Consider the following 13,655-nt stretch of genomic DNA (forward strand, 5'->3'; position numbering starts at 1 on the left):
TTCCCTACCCTCTGGCTCCTATCCTTGTAACCGCCCCGGTGTAAAACCTGTCCCATGCACCCTCCCACCACCACCTACTCCAGTCCTGTAACCCGGAAGGTGTACACGATCAAAGGCAGAGCCACATGTGAAAGCACCCACGTGATTTACCAACTGACCTGCCTACACTGTGATGCATTCTATCTGGGAATGACCAGCAACAAACTGTCCATTCGCATGAATGGACACAGGCAGACAGTGTTTGTTGGTAATGAGGATCACCCTGTGGCTAAACATGCCTTGGTGCACGGCCAGCACATCTTGGCACAGTGTTACACCGTCCGGGTTATCTGGATACTTCCCACCAACACCAACCTATCCGAACTCCGGAGATGGGAACTTGCTCTTCAATATATCCTCTCTTCCCGTTACCCACCAGGCCTCAATCTCCGCTAATTTCAAGTTGCCGCCACTCATACCTCACCTGTCATTCAACATCATCTTTGCCTCTTCACTTCCGCCTCGACTGACATCTCTGCCCAAACCCTTTGTCTTTAAATATGTGTGCTTGTGTCTGTATATGTGTGGATGGATATGTGCATGTGTGCGAGTGTATACCTGTCCTTTTTTCCCCCTAAGGTAAGTCTTTCCGCTCCCGGGATTGGAATGACTCCTTACCCTCTCCCTTAAAACCCACATCCTTTCGTCTTTCCCTCTCCTTACCTCTTTCCTGATGAGGCAACAGTTTGTTGCGAAAGCTTGAATTTTGTGTATGTGTTTGTGTGTCTATCGACCTGCCAGCGCTTTCGTTTGGTAAGTCACATAATCTTTGTGTGTATATATATATATATATGTGTGTGTGTGTGTGTGTGTGTGTGTGTGTGTGTGTGTGTGTGTCATAACATGTCATATGCATTGACCCTGTTATACAAAAATAGGAATTTTACCATTTTTGCCCTCTGAACACATAAATTTCTGTGTTCTGTGTAAATATTACATACAATATCACATAACTGGATTGCTACATTAAATCTGTACATCTTCAAGATAGTAATACAATCTGTGTAAGGGAATACTGCAAATTGTTTTGCTGCTTGGCTATAACAGCCTAGGAATTATCTTACGCAAATCTGCCTGTTTAAGATAACTATTTTAAATTAATTTCAAATGAAAACATCTCTCTCTCTCTCTTTCTCTCTCTCATAGAGAGCATCTTCATTAAGTGTATTAGCTATACCAAATCAAAATGTTGATGTCCTTCTTAAGTTGGAGACAGTCTCAAACAAACATTGTACATAAATTTATTTAATAGGACCAACAAGTGAAATACATTAGATGAATTAGAGCAAGTGATAGTTGTTTTTGGAAATGAAGTGTGGCTGGTGGTGAAACCTAGATAAAACAACCCCTGATTTGTCTGCTGTTTCCTTTGGTTTTATCCAAGAGTTTCTACTTATAATCCACCTCATTAGTAGCAAGTTCATCAGCGCAGCTACTGTGCCCCCCTCCCCACACACATCATTTCATAGCACTGTTGGTGCAAGTTGAAATAGAACCATGTATAAAAGTAACTTTGATGTTTAAGGTAAGGGTATGTTAAATCAGCAGCAGCATCCCAAATATTGGGGTACACCAAATCTGGGGGTTGTTGGGGTTGGGGTTGTTTTTGGGGGAAGAGACCAGACAGCGAGGTCATCGGTCTCATCGGATTAGGGAAGGAAGTCGGCCGTGCCCTTTGAAAGGAACCATCCCAGCATTTGCCTGGAGCGATTTAGGGAAATCACACACCAAATCTGTCTAGCTACTTAGACAACTGATTCTTTCATGTAGAAATAAAACTAAATTCTGTTAATTCACCAGTTTGTGGTACAGAGTCCCATATTAATAACTATATAGGCTGAGACTATTCGCTGATAACTCACCTAGGTCAATGAGAATTACATGCTGGTGAGCAGTAAGCTGCTTGAGCAAGCCTTCATATGGTACATTGTAGTTTGGGAATTTCGATGTGTCAGGAGGAGCATGGTTCAAGCAATACTGATCAGCAAGGAATTGCCACACTTCCCCTCTCTTAGTCCTTGGTACACCTGAAACAAAGATATCTTACTGATGCTCACTGCACAAATATTATCTCATAACCATATTATGAAAAGGATGGATTGCTACTCACCACATTGCGGAGATGCTGAGTCACAGACAGGCAGAACGTAAAGACTACTAAAAAAGTAAGTCTTCAGCCAGAAGGTTTTCTTCTGAAAAACACACACACACACACACACACACACACACACACACACACACACTGCTCTCAGACATGACCACTGCGCGTGAATATGTGTGTGTGTGTGTGTGTGTGTGTGTGTGTGTGTGTGTGTGTGTGTGGTGGTGGTGGTGGGGGGGTTACTTTAAAAGAAGGCCTTCTGGCCAACAGCTTATGCATTTAGTAGCCTTTTCGTTGTGCCTGTCTGCGACTCAGCATCTCCACTGTATGTTGAGTAGCACTCTATCCTTTTCATAATATTGTGATTATTCCATCCTGGATTTTCCACTGTTAAATATTATTTCATGGTTTACAAAATTTCCAATACAATAAAGTTTAATAGACATGTCTAGTTATTTTACCCTGTTTAATCGCTTGAAGTAACATCTGTCTGTCACAACGGGTTGAAACTGCTGACTCCCGGCTCAGAAGTAAGTCCCACACTTCTACAAGCTCACGAACACAAGAACCAATCTCATCATACTCCAGTTTCAAGCGTTTTACAGTTGCCTCTTCCTGACGAGCTGTAAGAAGTTTCGAGAATTAATATAATTAGCATACACAATTCATAAAAATAAATTCCACATACTGTGACAGCCAATCAATATATATATACACTAACATAGAAACCACCAAATAAACAACAATCTGAAGCTTTTTAACAAAATATGTTACCTTTGTGAAATGTGGCAGGAATTTTGTGGACATTGGTATGAAAATACTTCACATAAAAATCTTAGGTTTTATTGGTGATAGAATAGTAAGGCCATGTGTTTTGGGTAGCCCTTGAGGTAAGGGCCATTTGTATACCCAACATAAGGACTGTCACTAACCTACAGTGCAGGGTCAAAGTAAGTATATTACACACACACACACACACACACACACACACACACACACACACACAATGATTTTTTTTACCATTTTTTTCTTACCAAATCCGAGCCATGGATTATAAGGAAGCTATAAACAGCAAATTTTTAAGCTATATTCCTACGATCCTGATCTCGAACAAACTTGAAAATTTTATTTATACCTTTATCAGTTTACAAGACACACAGGTTCAAAGTTAACTTACATGTACATGCAAAATACACAGACAAATTCTACTGCAAGGCAAAATCTAAATACTAAATAACCACAGCAAACTGAAAAACACCCCAAAAACATGGTCTTCTGATATCAAAACTGAGCCATGGATTACACGACAGCTATACACAGCAAATGGCTAAAATTTTTCTAACACATTCTTAAGACTCCAATCTCAAAAAAACTTGAAAATTGTACAGATATATTTATCCATATCCGAGACACATGGGTCCAAAGTTAAGATTAATTGCCGCAATCTGGGTGCACACGTTTTCATTATTTAATAAGATTCAGAACCTTGAGAAATATATATCTCAAGCACCACTATAACAAATATATTGTAATATATGTGAGTTTGAAAGGATTTATGTTCAACTAGCTTGGTACACAATGAAGAGTCAGTTGTCTCAAATTGCTAATATCAGAACTGGTCTAACTGGCCACATAATTATATACCACTGTACCACTCTACATTCGCTCTTTCATCTTTCTTATGTGAAACTACTTTTTCCCTTATCGGGAGTGACACACTGAAATTCCACACTCACAATCCAGGTGCACAATTGTAAGGCGCACTACAGAAGTCTGTTAATGCTAGCACCGGCAGAGGCCTCCATTCTTGGATGCATGCGCAGTGCCTTCACCTTGCACTCTACTGGCCAGCTGACGGCCTACAGAGTCGGGTCCGGCCAACATCACCCACAGTTATAGGTTGACATTTGGTCTATGTTTATCAGACTAGTACTGTGGCGATTCTATGGCAAGTTATTCTAGGTGTAACAAAGTTTTGTGTCTCTTATTATCTGGGTTTTCTTTTAGACAGAACAATATCCTCACAACTGGAGCTACTTCCAATCCATCCATCAAACTCAGCTTTGCCAATTTAATTATACCCCTAAACCTCACCAAAAAAAAAAATTCCTCTCTGCTTCATATATTTGTTTGTGTTTTTGTTACACAAATGGTACACTATATAATAATCTGCTTCCAAAGCCAATTCTGTGCTATGATACGGCTACCATCTAGGTTCCTAGTAGCACGACTCTGTCACCAACTCACAGCTAGTCTATTTCAGTACAGCCCTCAATCTCCAATATATAATCAGATAAAAACTTTCCAGCAACATTTTAATATGAGCCTTATAAGGACTATTTTTGTTCCCTTGGTCATGACACTGTAAGTGAGGGGCAGGTCTAAATGAACAGATAACAAAAACTACATACATATCTGAATAATCCATGTTGACAAAACACAAACACGAGTTCATTTTGCTTTCACACAGTTTAGTAATGATTGCATTAGTAGCTACACCACAGACGGCACATAAGAGCCATTTAAGAGTTAAAAGATAACTATGGAACTTGTAAAGAGATATTTTACACAAAAGGCCAGTTGGTGAAAGATTATTAAGAGAACAGTAGAGTTCAGCTGCTTTGGCATCTTCATTTTTCAGCAATACCACTTACACATACTGATAAAACAATCTTTTCTGGTGACTATAATTAATGTCAGACAACTGTTAATGGGAGGCCTAAACTGCACGACTACTTTATAAATCTTGACATTAACTTGTGTTCAGTTATTCTGTTAGTCAAGTTATTCTTCTAAATAAAGTGTCAAGCCACACACTGAACTTATGATGACAATAACAGGTACAATCTTTTGAAACACATATAACAAAGTGCTTACTCACAATGTGTTTCTCTTGTATCAACACTCACCCCTGAGACGAGCGTTCTCTCTTTCCATGCGGATGAGCAGCAGCTGCTGATTTATAGCTTTACGCCAAAGTGCCCTCAGTTCAGCACGGTCACGTTTTGTCAGTTTCTGCGGCCCATCGAGTACAACTGGGCTCCCATCTGCAAAAGTAACAAATAATGTAAATAGCCACCTGCAGTGTACATTATCTACACGGAGGCAAGAAAACTGGTCCTTACCAGGTCTGACTTTCTTCGGTGTGACACTGTCGAATATCGACTGGCGCCATGAGCCTGACTGCCGGGAGCTGCCTGTAGTGTCTTTGCCCGGAGAAATGGGTGAACTTCCCACTTTCAAAAATCTGTAATATGATTAACACTTACTGTCACTGATTAATGTCTGCAATATCGCTGTTTATTATTTCATTCAGTTACTGTGATCATCATCTTTCATGTCAGATAATGCAGAAACATTTTAAGTGAAAGTCTGCAGTTAGAGACCAAAATACATACTGAATGGATGCAATTGCCCAAAATATTTAACACTGTTAACCCACTCAATTTGAATCTTACCATTTAAGATTTTGCAAAAATACTGAAAGAAAAACTATTTTTGGTACAATTTGTCCTATTGTTTCTTAAAAGTAATCGACTTTTAAATTTGTATATTTTTGCATATGTTTGAATAATTCTGGATTTTCTTTTCCATTTTGCTGTTGATACCCAAGACACAAGGTATTGGAAGCACTCAAAAGCATCCCGAGATAATGGAAATCGCTGTCTGTGCATCTTTTGTTCAACTTAGGAGAACTGCAGGAAGTCGTTATACAATAAATTGAGTGAGTATGGTTAACGAGGTGTTAATCTGATGTTTTTATCTGTCAAATACTTGTTTCGCACACTACATGACACCTGCCATTGTCAAGATGAAAAATGTGATTTTTCTGATTCCCATCTACCATCAATACTGACACTGACGTATGCAGGAGGTGGTGTTATGGTTTGGGAGCGTTTTTAACAGTCAGGTTGTGGTCCCTTATTGCACTTACGAAAATACTAAATGTGAAAGGATATGGAAATATTTTTCAAAATTTTGTGCTGTGCTCAGTAGTGAAAAAGTTTGGAGACAATGGTTGACTGATTAGCATAAGACATATGAGAGACAATGGCTTATGGACAGTAATATTCCTGAAATGGGATGGCTTACCCAGAGTTCAACCTGAACCCAAGAGGACACCTTTGGAAAGAGTCAGAAAGTCAACTTCTCTCCAGGCCCCAGCATCCAATATCACTACCTTATCTGTATTTGGCTCTTGGGGAAAAATGAACTCCACAGACATTCAGACATATCACTGAGAGGGTCCCCAGCACAGTTAAAGCCACCTTAAAAGGCGAACGATGGACAAATTTCATATTAATGTCTACTAATAGATGCCCGGATGCTTTCAATAAGATAGTGTACATGCAATTTCATTTTCTGTTTAGATGTTGTATACGGATTTTGCATCTCCTTGGTTGAATTATTTGGATACTTCCTTACACTATTTGAGATATGCTTTAGTCAGATCGCACAGAGTCCAAAAGCCACAAATATTTTTCAAAGCTAAATATTTATGCAAAACTGATTTTTTTCAGCCTTAGCTTTACTTATGGACACTACTAATACATAGTAAGTCACATACTGATCTTTCTCAACTATGGTTCTGTCTGGCCAGGCTTTCACTCCTCTACCAAAAGTATAAGGAAAGTGAAGAAGATGGAAATTGAAGCAGAGTTGACAAAATCTTCGACTTATTGCTACAAGTTTGTTCATCAAATGAAAGAATAGGTTTTATGATCAGTTTTCATGATCATTATAGTGTCGTTATATAACTGACAAGTCTGTCATTTAGTGTTTTAATCTTTGTCACTACATTCAAAATTTACCATTTATTTAATATTCATCATTTAGTGTTTTACAAATTCACTTCCAGGTACAAAGTGACTCTAAAATGGAAAATGTGAGGGAAGATTTTTAGTATTAGATTAGTAAGTGGATGAAGAGATGGGTGGCATTAAAGTCAGGAATTAAGTGTGACCCACACAAAGAGAAAGAGAGATTCTTTTGGAAACTGAATGGCTGAGGATAACAAATATTATACTAGCATAAAATTCTGTTTATTTCTAGTTATAGATAACAGAATAAGCATTGTGTAGAGATGTTTACAGCAATTACTAACTAACCTTAAATGTATGTATTTGACACATATGGATTCAATACAGTATCATCAGATGTAAGAATAAACGCAGTACAGACTGAGATGAAAATAAAACTACTGAGTCCTCTACATGTTTTGAACATCAAGCTATCTAGAGGTAAAAGGAACAAAATTAAGGAAAGAAAATATAGTAGAAAATCAATGCTGAAACTGTAATTATGAAAACTGAAAATTGTACTGCTTCCATGGGATGCTGGATTGATGGGCAATGTAAAGGCCAGTTTACACTGGCTGTCACAGCACCATCATGTCATGGCAACATCACACCAAAAATGTATTCACACTGTCCATCATGTCACATCAATTCAATTCAATTCAATTCAATTCAATTCAATTCAACTTGCATGGCTTCCTCAACTCTTTTCAATATTAAAAAATAAGAAAAAATAACAAATAAGAAAAAATACCAAATAAATAAAGGAATAACAAAGAATGAATCAAAGACATAGAATAACAACTGATATCAACCACAAAAACCATGACCTAACAAAACACAACAAAACATAGTACTGAGGATGAAATCACAGCTGTTTATCAGGAAGAAATGAGCTTATGGGTCATGTGATCAACAGACAATAATGCCATCTACCAAAAATTTGTTCCTGAGAAGCCTTGACAGTGCTGTGACGTGACATGATGTGAGGGCCAGTGTGGATGCCGCCATTTGAAATGCATTGGGAAATGTTTTGATGTAATGCGATGTGATGTGATGTGACTTGATGTGACGTGACAGCCCATGTAAATTGGCCTTTATTGTGCCTTTTTCAGCAGCATTTGACTTTCATATGACACTTTCTATTGCAGGCTGTTTCAGCTTGAATGTCTGCCCATGGACAATCGGGCACCCACAGGCAGATGAGGACAGGTGCAGGTAAACAGGCCACATGCATGCAGTCAGGCAGCCAAGCCACTGTCTATGATGCCATATGCTTCAACCAAATGCCTGCAGGCAGGAGTAGCCAAATGGCTTGCTCAAGTAGCCTATACAACCTGCATCTGCCTTCAGGTGAGCTGAAGGGCACTCATGCCCAATAGGACAACAGTAGTGACTGCTGGATGAAAAATGGTGTCTGTTCTTTTGGACATGTTCACAAGAATAGACACACACCAAAAGTGTTGCATTTTGTGGTGCGGTGAATGAGAGAATGGGATGAGTGGAATAAACACAGGGAAACCAAAACAAGCTGTTAGTTTACTCCATGGTTCTGCTACATTATCAGTACATGTGCAATTTTAACTATTATTAGTGTCACTACTACAGTGATTTTGTGTGTGTGTGTGTGTGTGTGTGTGTGTGTGTGTGTGTGTGTTTTACTCCTACTAGAAAAATAGCAAGAGCTCCTGTGTGCCATGTACCAACCCTCTATAGGTAAGTATTAACTTACATGTTTTTCATTGGGCTGTCCTTCTGGTGTATACCAGCACAATGTAGATCAGAATTGGAACCGGATGCTGCATGACGCATTCTCTGAGAGGATGCATTAGGAGAGTCCGGAACTGGTTCTGCTTGTTCACTGGTTGGAGAAGCCCTGGAACTTGTGTTTGATATACTTTCCTGTAAATAAATAGTAAAACCAGCTGATAACATTCTGTAAATAGATTACTGCATAACACAAAAGTAATATATGTATTTCTGCTTTACTTGAGGACCACCGCACCAATATAGTTTTAATTACAGTCTCGCTGAGTTTGTATTTAATAATGAAGCATGAATTATGATATACAGCACTCGTAAACTGCATTTTCTTTATAAATTCTGAACAAAACAATTGGAAAAGAAACAGCGTATCACTTTAAAATTAAATGAAATATGATTAAAGACTGGACAACAGACAACTCCAAAACATCTGAAGATGATTAATCTAGAGCTTTCAAAACCTGAGGTTACTTACTGAGAGTTTAATGGCTTCTATGGCAAGAGCTAGGGATGCAGGAGTACACTATGGAAATGTAAAACAGATAACAGGAGAAGGAAAGTCTTGCATGTAGAAGGCAAGCATATGCAGTGGACTAAAACTGCCAAGATTCAAGCTCATTAATGGATTCTTCTGAAAGATAGCAGTTTTCATTGTGGTTTGTGTGCCTGTCGACTACTCAACATTTTTACTGTTCAGTGAATTGCCTCCTTTACTCCTAAATTACTTATGTTCTAAAATCACTTATGAATTACTCTTCATGTACCTTCCACAATGTGGCATTGCTTGGAAGACTCATTTCCTTCAACATGGGTCCCAAGTCATCACGGGATCCTTTCCTTTTCAGTAGCTGGTCAAATGAATTTGTTAGTGACCTTTTTGCTTTCATGAAGATAGTGCTGCCACCTAAGTACTGATTCAAAAATTCATGTCTGAAACATAAAAAAACACAAAAAATTTTCACATTATAAATAAAATGGTAAAGTTTACTGCAAATGCTTGTATCAAACAAGAATGGTTCCTTTCTTCTTCTGCTCATATCACATTTCCACAACATCCCTTTTCTACTGTGCATTAACATGTATCTATACTCTGGTGATGGTACTAGCCACAATTATAACTGAAGAATGAAGGGGTTGGCAGAAAATGAAATTTGGAAGAGGCTAATATCAGAGACCAATCCAAAACTGAAATAAAAAAGGTGTCCATAAACAACATGGTATTTTTTAACTTTGTTTGTACAACTGAAATAATAAGACAGCAAGTAATTCAAAGACAAAATCTTAACACATTAGAAAAAAATGCTGACTATAATGAAAAACCATTTGCCGTCACTGAGTAAGTAGAGTCATCCTACCGATGTAATTGCAGTAAAGGTTATTTCAGTTTCTAGATTCAAAAGAAAAAAAAATGTATCTACACACAGAAGAACAATAAAAATGGAGTTACATTTCATGATACTAGAATGATTTACCTGGTATCTTCATGACAATGCAAGAGTTGGAACAGCAGGTGCCAAACACGTGGGAAAAAGAGGTACTATGTGGAACAGGGAATATGAGAAAAAATGATGATTATGGTTTAACAGTCTATCAGTGACAACATTGATACAGAGAGTGCTGAAGCTTATTCTGGACTAGGTTGTGGAAGGAAATTTGTCACATGCTTTGCAAATGAATCATTCTGGCATTCAACCTACTCTAGTTTAAAGATATCTTGAAGAAGATGGGCTCGGATTATGAGTGTTACCACCACCACCACCTCCTCCTCCTCCTCCTCCTCATCATCATCATCATAATAATCATCTCTCCTGGACTGTATTCCCCATACCACCAAACTCTCATCTAATTGTTTAGACTCCCCCCCCCCCCCCCCCAAAAAAAAAAACAACTTCCAAAACCGTTGTATTTGCCTGGAAGTATGTTATAACAGCATCTGTTTAGCTTCTATCAAGAACATCTATTAGCTGTTAAGTGATTTCTATGTTGCTTCGTATGGGAGTATATTAAATTTAAGTCAATAGCATTGTTAATACCTGTGCATTAAAAACAATCAGAGTAAGATGAGGGAAGGATGTGGTAATATATATAAGAGGAAGGTCAAAATCACCCATATCCCAATATTACCTCCAGAATTATTATTCTACTACCCAAGTGTGACATCATTTTATTCCAATTTCTCTTCAGTATGATATTTCTCCAACACATTAGCCTCTACATTGATTCATCTGCTTCATATATTTGATCAACCACTTGCATTTCAAAGATGAAGTTCTGAAAGATCTTTACTGTGTTTTTTTTTTTTTTTTTTTTTTTTTTTTAATGTTTCAGAAGTAATTCATAGCTCACAAATAAAATGATTAACCAGGACTGTACCTGTTTTCAGCTGTATCGTGAACATGTCTGGCCTGCTTGCTCTCACAGTGGGCACGGAGCAACATCATCAGGAACTCATTCTGTTCTTGTAAGCCTTGTGTTTCAGCACCACCAAATTTTGTAAGGATACTTTCCTGTTCAGCTTCAGGCAAGCCTTCTAACCTTCGAAGAATTGTTGTCTGTGTCCGCTTCTCATTCTGCCCTGGAGTTTTTCAAGAAAATATAAAGTGAGCATTAGCATCTCAAATGGCTCTGAGCACTGTGGGACTTAACATCTTAGGTCATCAGTCCCCTAGAACTTAGAACTACTTAAACCTAACTAACCTAAGGACATCACACACATCCATGCCCGAGGCAGGATTCGAACCTGCGACCGTAGCGGTCGCACGGTTCCAGACTGAAGCGCCTTTAACCGCTTGGCCACACCGGCTGGCTTACAGAATTCAAAGTGCAGGAACAGTACATCACAAAGGAAATTTACTTTACAAATTTAAGATCACTGTAAGCATTCATTCTCTTTTGTGTGTGCCTATCAATGACTCAATAATTCTCCTATTCAGAGAGTAGTCTCCAAGTCTTTATGAGCTGTATACAGCCTCATCATGTGTGCTGGCACTGTCCTTAGAAAAGGGACTCCCAGATCTACTGCTTTGTTTGAAGTGTGGATGTATTCTGTCTGCCTCCACAGCAGAGTGGTTAGTGCTGCAGAATGCCATGCAAGGGGCCCAACTGGGTTGGAGATTTTCTCCATTAGGGGACTGGGTATTGTGTTGTCTTCACCATCATATTATGATCACCAACACACAAGTCACCAAAGTGGCATCAATAAAATGATTTGCACCAGGTGACCAGTCTACATGATGGGAGGCCCTAGCCACATGTGGGCTGGGAGGATTGTGCTTGGTGTGGTTTGCACAAGAATTTTTGGTTTTCTTTCATGTTAATCTTTAGTCCAAATTGAAACAGTAGAAAATCCAGGATGGAATAATAACAGTATTACAAAAAGGATAGACTGCTGCCCACCAGGAAGCTATGTGAAATTTTTAGGAATGCAACTGGATAAATATCTATCATGAGGCTCTCGTATACCTTGCAAAAAAATTAAATAGCCTAGCATATGCAATGAGGATATTGTACAATGCTACCAGTAGGTACATATGAAAAGTAGTATATCACAGCTACTTTGAATCAGTAATAAGATACAGAATTGTATTTTGGGGTAACTCCAACCATGTGTGTCAAATATTAAAACTTGAGAAAACCATCATTAGAAATATGCACAATGTAGAGCGAAGACAATCATGTGGCCTACTCCTAAAACATCTAAATATATCAAGTGTTTCCTCACTATACATTTATGAGCTGATTATCTTTGTACATAGTATCCCTGATTTATTTGTAACAAATCATTTTGAGCATGATTACACCAGAAATCAAAATAATTTTGTGCTGCCCACCCACCGTTTAAAACTTTATGCTCAAACTCCACAGAATATGGGTATGAAAAATTTATAACAAAGTGAAAGTAAGATAATTCTTCAGTATAAATTTAGAAACACTAAAAAAATCTTATACGGGAAACTACTGCAGAAATGTTACTATTCAGTAAGAATAAGAATCTTTATTAGCCGTTCAGTATTTTCTTATACAATGGGCTTCGTCAATATGTTCAATTACAGTATAAAGATGGTTATATTCTGTTAACAATGTATATATAAATCATGTGAAATTTAGTGTAGTACAATAGCATACATTTGGAATTTCATATATTATTAATTTTACAATAAAAAGGAAAACATTATACAGATTTATATTAAGCAGGGAGTATTCATGTTGATGACACTATGTCATTAGCATATACATGTTGATAACACTATGTCATTATCCTAAGCTATTGATACAAATTTAGGTCCTACTACAGGCAGAGGTACCTTTCTCTATGTTAAAACAGCAAATCTGCCATATTACAATCTTTGAATTCATCAACTTAGTAAAATGCTTTACCTTTGAGCCATTGACCCAATGTTGTCTTAAATTTACTTTTAGATACTGTTTGTACAATTTTAGGGAGCATATTAAACAGTTCGAGGCCTACATATTTATAACTATTATGTATCTTAGACAGTCTAGAGTATGGCAGATCAATTGTGTGGTTTCGTCTTGTATTGTGGGTGTGGACAGATGACCTAAGGGGATATTGAGCTATGTTTTCTTTTACGTGTAGTAAGCAATAATAGATGTACAAACAAGGAACTGTCATGATGTTAAGTTTTTTGAAATGTTCCCTGCATTATCCCTAGGAGATAAACCCACTACACATCGAAGAGCTTTTTTTTGCCATCTGAAAATTGATATTGAACTGGGAGAATTTCCCCAGAGCAGAATACCATAAGAAAGATGGGGGTGGATATAAGCAAAATATGAATGCAGCAGTAAGTTTTGGCTGACATTACTCCTAAGCTTATAAAGTAGGAACATAGCACGTGCAAGTTTAGAACAGACGTATGTGATATGTTTATCCCAGCTAAATTTCTGGTCAATCATCATTCCTAGCAGTTTAACGGACTTATTTTCTTTGTTTG

At 37.9% G+C, this 13,655-nt stretch overlaps 1 protein-coding gene across 5 annotated transcripts in view; it reads right to left on the reverse strand.

The window, feature by feature from the left end:
- LOC126204398 (TBC1 domain family member 4) overlaps window positions 1-13,655 on the reverse strand; it is a 914,874-nt gene that overhangs the window by 29,817 nt on the left and 871,402 nt on the right. For all 5 annotated transcript variants that reach the window (XM_049938770.1, XM_049938771.1, XM_049938772.1 and 2 more), the window contains 7 exons: window positions 11,074-11,275; window positions 9,465-9,630; window positions 8,669-8,838; window positions 5,266-5,387; window positions 5,050-5,187; window positions 2,602-2,763; window positions 1,902-2,066 (listed from right to left, as the gene is read on the reverse strand). In XM_049938770.1, coding sequence (XP_049794727.1) covers window positions 1,902-2,066; window positions 2,602-2,763; window positions 5,050-5,187; window positions 5,266-5,387; window positions 8,669-8,838; window positions 9,465-9,630; window positions 11,074-11,275 — 1,125 coding nt within the window. The remainder of the gene's footprint in view (window positions 1-1,901; window positions 2,067-2,601; window positions 2,764-5,049; window positions 5,188-5,265; window positions 5,388-8,668; window positions 8,839-9,464; window positions 9,631-11,073; window positions 11,276-13,655) is intronic.

The sequence above is a fragment of the Schistocerca nitens genome, chromosome 9 (genome assembly GCF_023898315.1).
Source record: "Schistocerca nitens isolate TAMUIC-IGC-003100 chromosome 9, iqSchNite1.1, whole genome shotgun sequence".
In the NCBI taxonomy this organism is placed as follows: domain Eukaryota; kingdom Metazoa; phylum Arthropoda; class Insecta; order Orthoptera; family Acrididae; genus Schistocerca; species Schistocerca nitens.